This window comes from Leptodactylus fuscus, chromosome 4 (genome assembly GCF_031893055.1).
Source record: "Leptodactylus fuscus isolate aLepFus1 chromosome 4, aLepFus1.hap2, whole genome shotgun sequence".
Classification (NCBI taxonomy): domain Eukaryota; kingdom Metazoa; phylum Chordata; class Amphibia; order Anura; family Leptodactylidae; genus Leptodactylus; species Leptodactylus fuscus.
Window position 1 is genome coordinate 67,416,188 of NC_134268.1, and position 12,798 is coordinate 67,428,985.

The 12,798-nt window shown below is 39.7% G+C and overlaps 1 protein-coding gene across 4 annotated transcripts in view; it reads left to right on the top strand.

The window, feature by feature from the left end:
* ZNF521 (zinc finger protein 521) overlaps positions 1–12,798 on the top strand; it is a 274,278-nt gene that overhangs the window by 27,340 nt on the left and 234,140 nt on the right. For all 4 annotated transcript variants that reach the window (XM_075270595.1, XM_075270598.1, XM_075270596.1 and 1 more), the window contains one exon: positions 4,506–4,685. In XM_075270595.1, coding sequence (XP_075126696.1) covers positions 4,506–4,685 — 180 coding nt within the window. The remainder of the gene's footprint in view (positions 1–4,505; positions 4,686–12,798) is intronic.

The following is a 12,798-nucleotide window of genomic DNA, read 5'->3' on the forward strand; positions in this document are numbered from 1 at the left end:
TGTTTGATGTGCTAAATAGGACAGATTGGATAGTATGGCAGCGCTGTTTGCGAGCAAGTATGTTTCAGTAGAACAGGTGGACGTTAATAATAAAGATTTACATTTCTCTGTTTTGTGGCTTTGGTTGTATATCATGGTCCTATTAAAATATGTTCATCATCCTGAGTTTTATTGTTGTGAGATAAAAGATTTTCTTCTTGGCAGCACGATTGTATTTTTACACAAAAATGGTATGCTGTATATGCCGCTTCCAGTCCCTACAACAGCATGTACTTAGTTCTGAAGCCGTTCTACTGGTGTTGGTGGAGTCCCTTTAAAAATTCTGCTCTCCCGATTTGTGGATTAGAAAGTGTGTCAAGTATGCTAATGGTCAACCTGGTTCATTTATCAATGGTGCTATGTCTTGTGCTTCGTATGTAGTACCACCGTACAAGGTAAAGGCTCGTGCGCGCTGCAGAACCCATTTTAAAGAGCCACCATGGAAGTCCAAGGGGCTGTATGGCTCCTTGTCAGGTGCCATATTTAGAAAGCTATTTTTCTCTAGAAGTAATTCTACTGTTTCACGACTATTGAGGGATCCATGAACTCAGTCCAAGAAATGACAGATTCTATTTATTTCTTGAATCTTTCAGATGAACTGCTAAAAGAACGGTCATGTGAATAGATCCATTAAAGATTACAAGGCCGTGTTGGTTGTTAACACAACAGCTAGCACCTGGATGCTGAACTTGGTGAATGAGTCCTAATGTTTCTAGGTCAGAATACCTATGTACATATGGCCTCCAACAGGATATCTGTGAGTGCGTGAACACAAACTGTGTCAGCAGCAGCGGTCCATTATCACTGCTATAGCAGGTTATAGTCTCCTTATACACATTTGTTTTATGAATATCCCCTTCAAGATGACACCTTTCGAAATTGATGACAGGTGTGTGTGTCTGTGTGTATATATGTACTGTGTATATATACATATATATATATATATATATATATATATATATATATATATATATATATATATATATATATATATATTAGCTTCTGCCCACGACTTCGTCTGCGGGTTGTTGGCGTCGATGATCCGCCTATATTCAGCGAATTCCTGCTGTCGATGTTTTGCCTGCTCCGGCATTTTGGCAGCTCTCAAGCTGTCCTGCTGCTGACCTTGTTCCTTCACCGTGCTTGTGATTGTTCCGGCAGCTCGCTGGGATGCCATGTAATGAGTGTACTGTTGGCGTTGATGAACCGCATGCTCCAGCGTTTTGGCAGCTCTCAAGCTGGCCTGCCACTGAACTTGTTTCTTGCACTGTGCCTGTGATTGTTCTGGTATCTCAGAACCTCGCTGGAAAGTCATATAATGAGCGTGTTGTTGGCATTGATGATCCGCCTGCTTCGGCGTTTTGGCAGCTGTCAAGCTGGCCTGCCGCTGAACTCATTCCTCGAGCTGTGCCGTGATTGTTCTGGTATCTCAGCAGCACGCTGGGACACCATATAATGAGCGTGTTGTTGGCGCTGATGATCCCTGTCAGCTGAATGATGGCTCCTTCATAGGGCTCGTTGTTTGGGACAAATTAGATTTTCTTTTTCCAGGCATGCTGGAAATTGACAAACTGCCAATTTGGATTAAAGGTGTTTGCCCATGTCAGTGTGTCAGCAGGGCCTGGAGCAGATAAGATAATATGCAAATGTATGTACACTGAGGGTTAGTGTATGTTTACACAGAGAGATAACAGCCCTGGCTTCCTCAGAAGGTGAGATAAGAGCAGTGTAATATAGTAGGTGTACAAAAATTCATAACAGTCGTGAAGTCATGTCATTTACCGGGATAAAAAGTAGCCTATATTTTAATCGAGGTAACAATCTATGTATGTGCCGAATTTTATCCAAATCCGTTCAGCCGTTTTTGCGTGATTGAGGAACAAACACACAAACATCCAAACACACACTATATATATATTGTAATCAGAATTAAGTTAATTGGTTAAATTGCTGTTGTGTGATACCTTTTCCAATGACTCTTCATTGGTTTTTGTTTTCAAGTATGAATTAACTCTAACAAGACTATATAACAAGAAGAGAGGTTTCTGCAGTTTTTCTAATACAATTCATGTCTAATTTGTAGCTCTTTTTATCATTGTCCGTGTATCAAAATATGCCAAAGAGTTGTCAAGACCACTGACATATTTATTAACCAAAAGTTTACAATTGTTTATAGTTATTTAACCCAATATGATAATACTCTCCTTGCCAGTCCCCCACTGCTCCTATTCTCTTCCCAGATTTCCTGCTGGTCTCTGCATTCTGGCCTCCAGTGAGTATTTGTCATGTGACTACTGCATCCAGACCATGGCACTGACATCACTGAGGTCACCACTACAGCCTGTGATTGTCACTGGAGACCAAGATACATAGACCACTGGAGAAATGGGAAGAGTAATCACAGGAGTGGTGGTAGGGGAAATTGGTAAGGTAAGTATTACAATGTTATACCATTTGAAGGCTGGACAAACCCTTACATGTAATAATCAGCCATAGATCAGGACAGTAGAGTTTTGTGCTGCTGCTATTGCTGTGTTTTGCAGAGTGTTGTTAACCTATTTGTATGAAATGCAAACAGTTTATCTGTTCAGTGACCGCACACAGATGTCTTGAAAGTACAAACTATGAAATATAACAGGGATCGACAACTCTTTTTTTTATGTATGGTGTGCCAAGTGAAAAAGAAAAGACTAGTGTTCCGTGCAGGGATGTCAACCTCAACATGAAAGTCATAAAACACCATTATGTATTTATTTTATTTTGCTAACATATATAGCGCCATCATATTCTGCAGCGCTTTACATATATTGTACGCACTATCCCAAATAGGGCTAACAATCTAAATGACCTATCAGTGTATTTTTGAAGTGTGGGAGGAAACTGGAGTACCCAGAAGAAACCCACATGGGAAGAACATACAAATTCCTTGCAGATGTTGTCTTTGGCTGGATTTGAGCCTAAGACTCCAGTGATGCTTCTAATGCAGCAAAACATGTATAAATTGGCTAAATTGGGATATTTCAATGAGATCCTGCTCTGGTGATAGGATCGGCTTTTGTGTGAATGGAGGACTCAGAGGACTCATTTACACAGCCCCAACTTTATGTTGAATTAATTTATAGAAACCTCTCCAGTCTTGTTGACGTAAATGAGCGCCCACTTTTGCGTGTTCTACTGACATATTAGACTTTTGAACTTGCTTCAAGGTATAAAAACAGTTGTTGCCCTCTAGCTAGGCTAGCTCAGGCGCTATATGGCACCTCATGTTCCCTCCTTAGTACTTCCTCTCCTGAAGCAACACGTCTGAGAGATCCCTGTGCCGAGTAGATATACCTGAGCCTGGCACAGTTGCCGCAGGTGGCTGACCCTTACAAAATGAGATCATTATATAAGTATTCATTATTCAGTAAATAAATTTGGACACCCCCATTAGACTAAAGTAGATATTACCTTCCATGTGCACTGGGTAGGTAGGTGCACTGAGGTAGGCCTTGTCGATCACAGACTTAATGCGCACCCATTGATTTTATTGGGCACATGGATACCTCCAATCTTTTTGCTCTTAGTCTGTTATAAGAACCACCAATACCCTTTCATGGCTGTGGGATTGTTTGTCACAGGCCCAGAGATATTACAAAGTATACTAATATAAAATAAGTTGATCTGTTTTTCACGGACTTAAAAACTGATCAACCTCCGACTTCTCACAGCGTGAAAACGAGCAGGATCATGTGCTCTCCATGACTAAAGTGGATGTGTGAATAATGCCTTATTTGTAACATCACAGTCTTGTTCTTTTAGAGTCGGCACTGTGTCACATGCGTCGATCAGATTATTTTGTAGAAGCCATATGAGGCGCGTCGATGACAGGAGACCTGGATTAACCACAAGAATTAGATGTAGATGTGACTATTTTATGCTGGCTTAGCTATATAGTTTTAGCTTATTTTGCAATAATGGCTGCTATGTATTTCAGTTTGTTGTATATTCACATTACTATCTATTCTAGACCACTACTACATCACTAACAGCTACTGATATAGATCCCCTCTTAAACTGATAAGCAAACATATTGTCCCCATAATCATATAGTCATTGATATTGAGTTACCTATAAAATACTGTCTATGAACTACTGTAAATTAGTGTATACCATGCATTCAGCATCATGTATGTTGTCCTATAGCCTCATAGTACTGATGTAGCAGTGCTGTATTTGTTATGTATCAGTTTTTATACACCATGATAACTCCTCCAACTGCAATAACTCAGCTGGTTTACTTTTATGTTGAGTTGTGCCAAATAACACTACGCTCTGCTACATCTGTATATTATGTCTTCATACTGGTTGCACTTTTATTTTTGGGCTTGACTATAGCAGGGTTCAGCTATAATGTATATAGAAATGGCCCTTGCTGTTGAGCTGCTTGTATTGTTTTCATATGTCCAACCTTTCCTGTTTTTCAGATCCCAACTGTAAACTAGACGATAAATCTGAAGATGGTGAAGCGACAGATTGCAAGAAAAGGCAGGAGGAGGGGGAAGAACTAGAGGAAGAAGCCGCTCACAGCTGTGACAGTTGCCTTCAGGTGTTTGAGTCGCTGAGTGATATCACAGAACACAAGATCAGTCAGTGTCAGCTGACAGGTAAATAACTCTTATTACAGGCTGACAATTTCCGTTCATCTTCATTTGACCTTAAATGTCTCCTTGTAAGCAGTTTCCTACACCTCAGCCTTTGTTTATAGAAGGGCAGTTGTATGCGGCTCAGTCATTACATTGATAACTTGTATGACCTTTAGAAATGTCTGGGAAGATGCATTGAAGACATCATTGCAAGCAAATTGTTGCTGGCTGAATCGTACATATACAGCACCACTGCTGTTCATTGGATGCTGAAATCATACAGACTTCTTACTGTATGTGTGGTAGACATTGTAGTATCGTTGTCTCACCATGTATAGATATAACACACTTTAGGTGTATTGTATCTTTCTGTCTGTATTTGAACCCAACAAATTGTACAGCGCTGCGGAATATGTTGGCGCTATATAAATAAAATTTATTATTATTATTATATCATTATGGTATATGATTGGCTGGGACACAATAGGATTCTGCAGTCCCAGCTCGGTTAAGAAATGAAGCTAAAAAAAAAAAAGTATACTGCACCCTATGGGAAAAATGTATTATTGGGGTAATTTGTAAACTTTTTCTTTAGTCTGTGTTGGCATTTGCATCACATTTATCAAATGTTGCATGATGTTTGATAAAGAATGGAAACCATATCCGCTTAAAAAGCGGAAACCTGCGTATCCCACAGGCTATAATAGGGTCTGCTGGGTTTCCACCCAGGTTCCACCTGAAATCGACAGAGAAAGGGACCACACGGTGGCTCAGTGGTTAGCACTGCAGCCTTGCAGCGCTGGAGTCCTTGGTTCGAATCCCGCCAAGGGCAAAAAAACATCTGCAAGGAGTTTGTATGTTCTCCCCGTGTTTGCGTGGATTTCCATCCCATACTCCAAAGACCTACTGATAGGGAAAAATGTACATTGTGAACCCTACATGGCCTCATAATCTACATTAAAAAATAAAAAATAAAAAAATCAACAGAGAAAAGTCCTGCTCCAGTCCTTAAGCGGAATGGAGGATGGAGTCACACAATGTTAGTCTGCCCGTGGCTCATTCACACCTGCGCCCCAGGTCTCCATCATGCAGGTTTCCGTTTCCTGCCCGAAACTGGACAGGAGACGGAAACCTACAGGTTTCTGTGAGCGCCAGTGAGCGTTTTGTGCTCTCCGCAGCAAAAGAGTTTTTTTTTTTTTTTTTTTTTAACCGGACACAAATTCGGACATGCAGGACTTTGTATCCGGTTAAAAAAAAAAACCCGGTTTTGCCGAGGAGAGCACAAAACGCTCACCGGCGCTCATGGCTGGACACGGTCTGACAGGTTTCCGTCTTCTGTCTGCAGAAGACGGAAACCTGAAAAGGAAATCAAGCACTGGTGTGAACCCAGCATTAGTCTGACAGATATGTCCTGACATGTTACTACACATTTTACACCATCCACTTACTGGACTGAGTTTGCGACAATCTTGCTACTTTTTATAGTCACAGCTGATAGATATCTATCCTATAGGTGTCTATGTATTGTGTCTGTGGAAGCACCTTAGCAAAATCCTTGACAAGCTGCATTGCACACAACCACTGAGTGACAGTTCATAGACACGTACAGGATAGATATCTTATATACTGTTATCTATATACTATATGTGTTTATGTGCAATCACTCAGTCTTTGTGTTATGTAATGCAGCCTGTTTAGGTTTTTGCTAAGGATGGTGTCATGGTGTCATAGCCACATCCAGTCCCCAGCCTGCTGCCAGTGTTTTCGCTTACTGATTCAAAATCAGTCAGCCAATAAGTAAATACAGCTGAAATGAATCTGCATTCCACTTACTAAGACGTGAAAGCCTCAGCGGCCCCGGGACTGAGTGCAGCTATAGTCTCATCCAGTATATCATGTCGCACCACCCTGACAAGGCTCATTGTTGTACTGAATTGGTTTCATGTTGGAGGCTTTAACCAAATTAATGCTAAGATTAGTATGGACATATATGTACTTATATGCATACATTGTGAGGATCAGGGTGTAATAACTTATGGTCAAAATTACTATTGAACAGCAAAACCTTCATACATAGGGTCAGATCTATGAGTAAGAAATTTTAAACTGAAGATATTTATATGTGTAGTAAATCTGGATTAGGTACTATTGACATTTTTTCCACTTAAATGCCTCTACTTCAAGCAAAATCAATATCCTTGCAGAGTTTACGACAAAAATGCTGAAAAATTATAATTAGGCTTTGTAACACTTCCATTCTGTTAAATTTCCATTTCTTTTAACTTAGAAAAAGTGTCCACTGCACTATATTAACCAGTCAAAAAAGGAACCTGACCTATTATAAGTGTTTGGAATCTGTTATTACAAAATGGATTCATACTGATCCATTGTGGATCCCTTAAAGGGAGTCTGTCACCAGAACCCAGCATCAGCCCAGCCCCACAGATAGGTTGGGGTCACCTGATTCAAAGTGAGATTTCCTCGTCTGAATTGGTGTCTCTGTTGCTGAGATATTGCTGTTTTTGTCAATATACAAATGGACTCTTTGAAGCATTGAGGATGATACTGGTTAATGCTTTGGAGCAACAACAATGTCCTCGTTGCTCCAGACAACTCATCTTGGCAATGGATTCACAAGGGGAAACACTATTAAGTTAGGGTCATCTGAATCTATCCGCAAAGCTGAATTGATATGTTGGGTTCTGATGATACACTTCCTTTAAAAATGGAAGCCATGATACTGGAATAAATAGAAACTCACTTTTTCATGATAAACAGGGACTGACTGTATGACCACATCAAATCTGTGACAATAACAGTAGAATATACTGTATGTGATGGGGGTATTGAAAACTACATTCATACTTGTCAGAAACAGTGGTGGACCTAGTCTCTCTGCTGCCTGAGGCGGACGATCAAAAGGCACCCCTGCCCCGCAAACTCTATTATACCCCACAATTTTCCATACAACTATTATGCCCCACAGTTGCCCATACAACTCTATTATGCCACATAATGGCCCACCTCTGAACTATTATTATACTTGGGGATCTTTTCAGACCCAGGAGTATAATAATCAGAGACACGGGGGAGGTGAAGAAACATAATAAACAGTGTTACTTACCTCTCCAGGATACAATGTTACTCCTAGTAGGCTCCGGGCCTGTATGGCAATGTCCCTGATGTCACGTGGTCTAGGACATTACCATACAGGCCCAGAGCCTGCTAGGATTAGTATAGGATCCAGGAGAGATGAGTAACAGTGTTTATTATGTTCCCTCAAATTTCCTGAGGCTCTCATTATTATACTCAGGGGTCTGAAAAGATCCCTGAGTATAATAATAGCGGTAGTTGGGGATCGTGGCCTGGGCAGGCCCAGGTAGGAAGGTAAATAGGCCACTACCTGCTGGGGATACTCCAACAGGTAGTGGTCTATTAAATAAAAAACCAAAAGAATTTACTTACCTACCTTTGCGATTCCTTTGCTGCTGCTGCTCCTACGCTGCCTCCTCTTCACCCATCAAAAAATGTCTGCGTCTGAGCCCAGGTAGCGTGATGGCACTGCCTGCACTCAGACGCAGAGGTCCAAACTAACGCAGGACAGGGCCACTCGGTTTGTTTTTAAAGCAGCCCTGTCCTGGATTAGTTTAGGTAAAAAAAAATAAAAATCCTGTGGCTGTCGCCTCCTCTGACAGTGCCGCCTGAGGCGGCAGCCTCACCTTGTCTCATTAGAGGTGCGGCCCTGAGAAATACTCTTCACCAGTTTCAGTGTATGTTGTAGTATTGTAATTCATGTGGCTTTTGTTGTGGAATCGCTGTGAATCAGATTTATAGTAAAATCCGCTGCTCTTACGCTTCTGAGCCCAACTTTTGTGTTTTCAACATCTGTATAACCATTGATGTTAGCAATGTATAGCCAAGGGCTGTGATCTTCATTCACAGATAGCATGCCCATACCTGGGACACTATAAAATATTAACATTTTTGGGAATATGAATTGTTACAAAAGATTAGTAAATAACAGTGTGATTATCATTTCAGGCAATTGCATATTTATATTACAATTTGTTGATTTAAAAGCAGAATATATTTCTACAGCATACGAAATATGAAAAGCAAGAAAAGAAAGACTTAGTCACTTCCCCCTGCGCGATGCGAATGGTGCATTGAAACACAGTGCCACTTTTTCATGCAAATCAGCTTTTAATCTTTCTCCCAGTGGTTATCTGTCTAGTCTGTATAATAAAATTCACCAGTTTAATTTACTTACCTACACATTACAAAAAAACTAAAATCTCTTGTAATATACGGCACAACCTCTCCTTTATTGGTTTCAAATGCAATTCTCACTAGTGCAGCTTTTGTTGTATCTGTTTGCTAAATTATTATTCCACTGCAGTATCTCCTAATAATTTGCTATTAGACAAAACAGCTCTGCATTAACTCATCAGTGGTAAAGGCGCAGCAATGGAAGGGATCCAGTGTGGCACAAGCATCACAAGTCTTATGTTGGTAGGGAGGGTAAGCCGTCAGCTGTTGCAGAATGATACATTGTAAAACAAATATACAGTACTGTAAAATTCCATCAGTCTGATCATCTTGGTTAAACAAAGGCATGGACATGGCAGATGTCCTGATATTAAAACCTAACAGACTGGATTTACAATAGGGCAAACTGGCAAATGTTGCAAATGTCCTGCTCAGCGTACTGCATGTTCTCTGCTTTATCTAGCTGTGGGCCAGTCTACATTTTATAAAAAAATTGTGTTAAAACATGGAATTATGAATCTCAATGTTATAGGGGGTTTAATGGAATTCTTGTCACTTTAACATAATAAGTTGCAACTTTATTTTACGCAGGTAAACACTAGAGTTGCATAGCAAAGGAACCATTTCTTAGAAATATAAATCTTTAAAAAAAATTCATTATTTTGACTAATATTATTTAAACCAGCCAGTGTTCTAATATTCCCCAAATAGTTATCAGACTGAAATTTAATTTATTTGGTAAAATTAAAGCATTTTAGCTTTTTTTTTTTTTTTAAATAAAACATGAAAACAACAATGCAAGCAAACCCTTAGGCCAAAGCCTACATGATAAATTGAGACTAAAAAACATTTTTCACTACTTTTCCACTTTTCGCTTTATCCATTTTTTTCCCTCCTTCCGTATGTCTAATGGGAAATGTGTTTTTGATTATTTCTGCAGCAATTTTTTTTTGTAATTTGGGGACGAGAGTAAATTAAGTCTCATTCATTTTGCTGAGACTATAAGATGCTGCATTTTTTCTTCTGCAATTTGGGACTTCAGCCGTAGACTTGTTTTCTATCATTAGAATCCCATTTTTAGCTAAGAAAGACTATTCTCCCCCTATCTCTAGATGTCTTCTCCGCGCCACCATTCCTTAGATATCCTGGTTTTAGTTCATATGCTAATTAGTTTTATTGCAGCACTGGGGGCGTCCCCTGTGCTGTGTGAAAACTATCCAGCGCTGCCTTCTTCTGTTCACAGCCTCCTCCTCTTCTTTCCTGTTCAGCCATAGGAAAATTGCCATTTTCTTGTGGCTTCTCCCTTTCTGCCACAGGAAAATGGCGACAGACATGCGCAGTAGGCATTTTTGAAGAAGACGTGATGGGACAAGGAAGAAGAGGCGGAGGCAGTGAACAAGAAGGCGCGGCGCTGGATAGTTTTCTCGCAGCACAGGGGACGCCTCCAGTGCTGTTTAAGCGCTGGGGACTTCACCAAACCCATAGGGGAAGAATAGCCTTTCTTAAGGCTATTCCGAAGTGGGTTTAGCTTAAAACAGGATTCTAATGATAGAATCCCTTTAAGTGCTAAAATCTTTCATTGCTTTGGACATTTGCTTCACTTTGTCCTGTGCACTTTTTATAAAAAAAGAAAAAAAAAATCTCCTCCCTGAATTGTAAAATGTGTCCGAATTCTTAGATCAATAGGGTTACAGCGATCAGACTCCCACTGATGTTTTTGGTATATTAAATTGATATTTTGCCTCTGGTTTAAGGGCTTCATCCATTAATGTATGGAGGGGAAATCTAACTTGATTAAATTATCTGCTACGCAAAACAATGCCTGTATGAAGTTTGTATGTTGTCACCATACTTAGATGGGTGTCCCCTGGGTACACTTGTGTCCACTAACCATACATACACGTAACTGGTTTCTTATAGATTTGACCCTAATGTATGAAGTAGAGAAAACAGATGAGCCTCACAGGAGACAAATGATATGCATGGGTACAATGTCCCAGATTTACTAATAGTTAGGCAGTGCAAATTTAGACAACCAGTCTGAAAACACAAACTGGCTGATAACTCTGGAGTTTGTATACACTGTCTAGCATACATTTATACCACCTTTTAGTTGGCCTACTATGAGAGAAAAAAATTTTGGTGCATTCTTTCAAATTTAAGCCAGACTTTTTTTTTTTTTTTTCTGAGAATCCAGACCTACCTGTGTAGGAAATCGTAACATTTTTTAGCTAAAACTAGATTTGTCTGGATGCGTCAAAGATGTGCCAAAGATGCGCCACTTTTATTCCAGTGTGTAGTTGTATTCATAGTTGTATGGTATTGTATGGTAATTCATGTGGAATATGTTGGTTCGATAGGATTGTACAGTTTTTCTTTCAGCTGTATACAAAGAATGCATTTGGTAGTTTACTGTATATTCAGTCATTTGGTGATGTACTACAGACCGAGAATGTATAGGATTTGTAAGAAGTTAAATTATATGTTACGGAGTGGAATGAAGCTGGAGTGTATTGTATAAACTGCTCAGTAACAAACATAAAGGGGACACAGTCTCATTTCCTAAATTAACTGACCCTTCACATATATTTAATGGAAAAATGTAGCTGACAAAAATGGCACTAATGTTAAATCTAGATTCTAACAAAAATATATATTCTAACCATCATTAAACAATAAGACAACAAGCCACCTCCCCATCATGTGATGGTATAAGTGAAAAATTGAGAGACAAAAGTAACCTATGAATGGTAAAGCCACAAACATAAGAATACATGATCCCAATATCTGCAGATTGATGCTTTAACAGATAAACTTGCAAGGAATTTTTTTTCATTACGACCCTATGGTCTGTCTCACTGTCTCAAGAGTAAAAATCCATCATGTTTCACTTTGTAAAACCTCATGATCAATATCTTGCACTAATATCGGAGAGGGTCATGCAACTACTACACCTTGAAATCTCAGGTGTGAAGAATCTCTCCTGTGATGCTTCCAAATACGATATATGCACACACACACACACACATATATATATATATATATATATATATATATATATGTATATATATATTATTAGTATATTAGTCAAGATTCTTCTTCTCTGAGAGCTCCTAAATGGCTTAATCACTAACACAGAACCAAGAACCCTACAGATACCACACCTAAATGCCCCTGATACATCAGCAGATCTCTGTTGTAGCCATTGTGGGGAGGGTAACTCAATAGCAGCAATGGTGTGGACCCAATAGGGACACAATACCTTGTGCAAACAGGTTTATTTAGAAAAAACAGTAAAAACAAATAAACCTTCAATTTAGGTACAAAATAACCAAAACAAAATACAGCCATAACGTTAGGCTAAAATGTCAAACAAAACCCTGCTTGTCTGAGCACTAACTAAACAGTATGAAAATAATGATACATGTCCTTACTACCATAACCACACGAACAAAAAAATGGCATAGTAGCGTCTCACCGGACTCTCAGTATTTCAAGACCGACCCTGTCGCCTCCTCTTTCTCCCAGGATCTGCCCTGAAGTGGGGGCTCTGCAGCCTCTTATGGCCCAGTAACGAGCCTATGATGCACACCTGCGGCTGAGGCCTACTCAAGACCTCACTGGACAACACATATGGCAGAAACCTGGGGGAAATATACTAGGACTAATCTTTATTAGGGCAACTGATACAATGGTGATGAGTTTAGTCTGAACAAGTTATATGGATAAAGGGTGGGTGGATATATAGGAGGTGTGTTCTACACAGTGAACAGTTTTCATACAAATCCCATTATACCCTAGTTTACTTGTTGTTATATTATAACCAGGAACTCAACCAGATCTCTCAGCTGCCCTATCTATAACA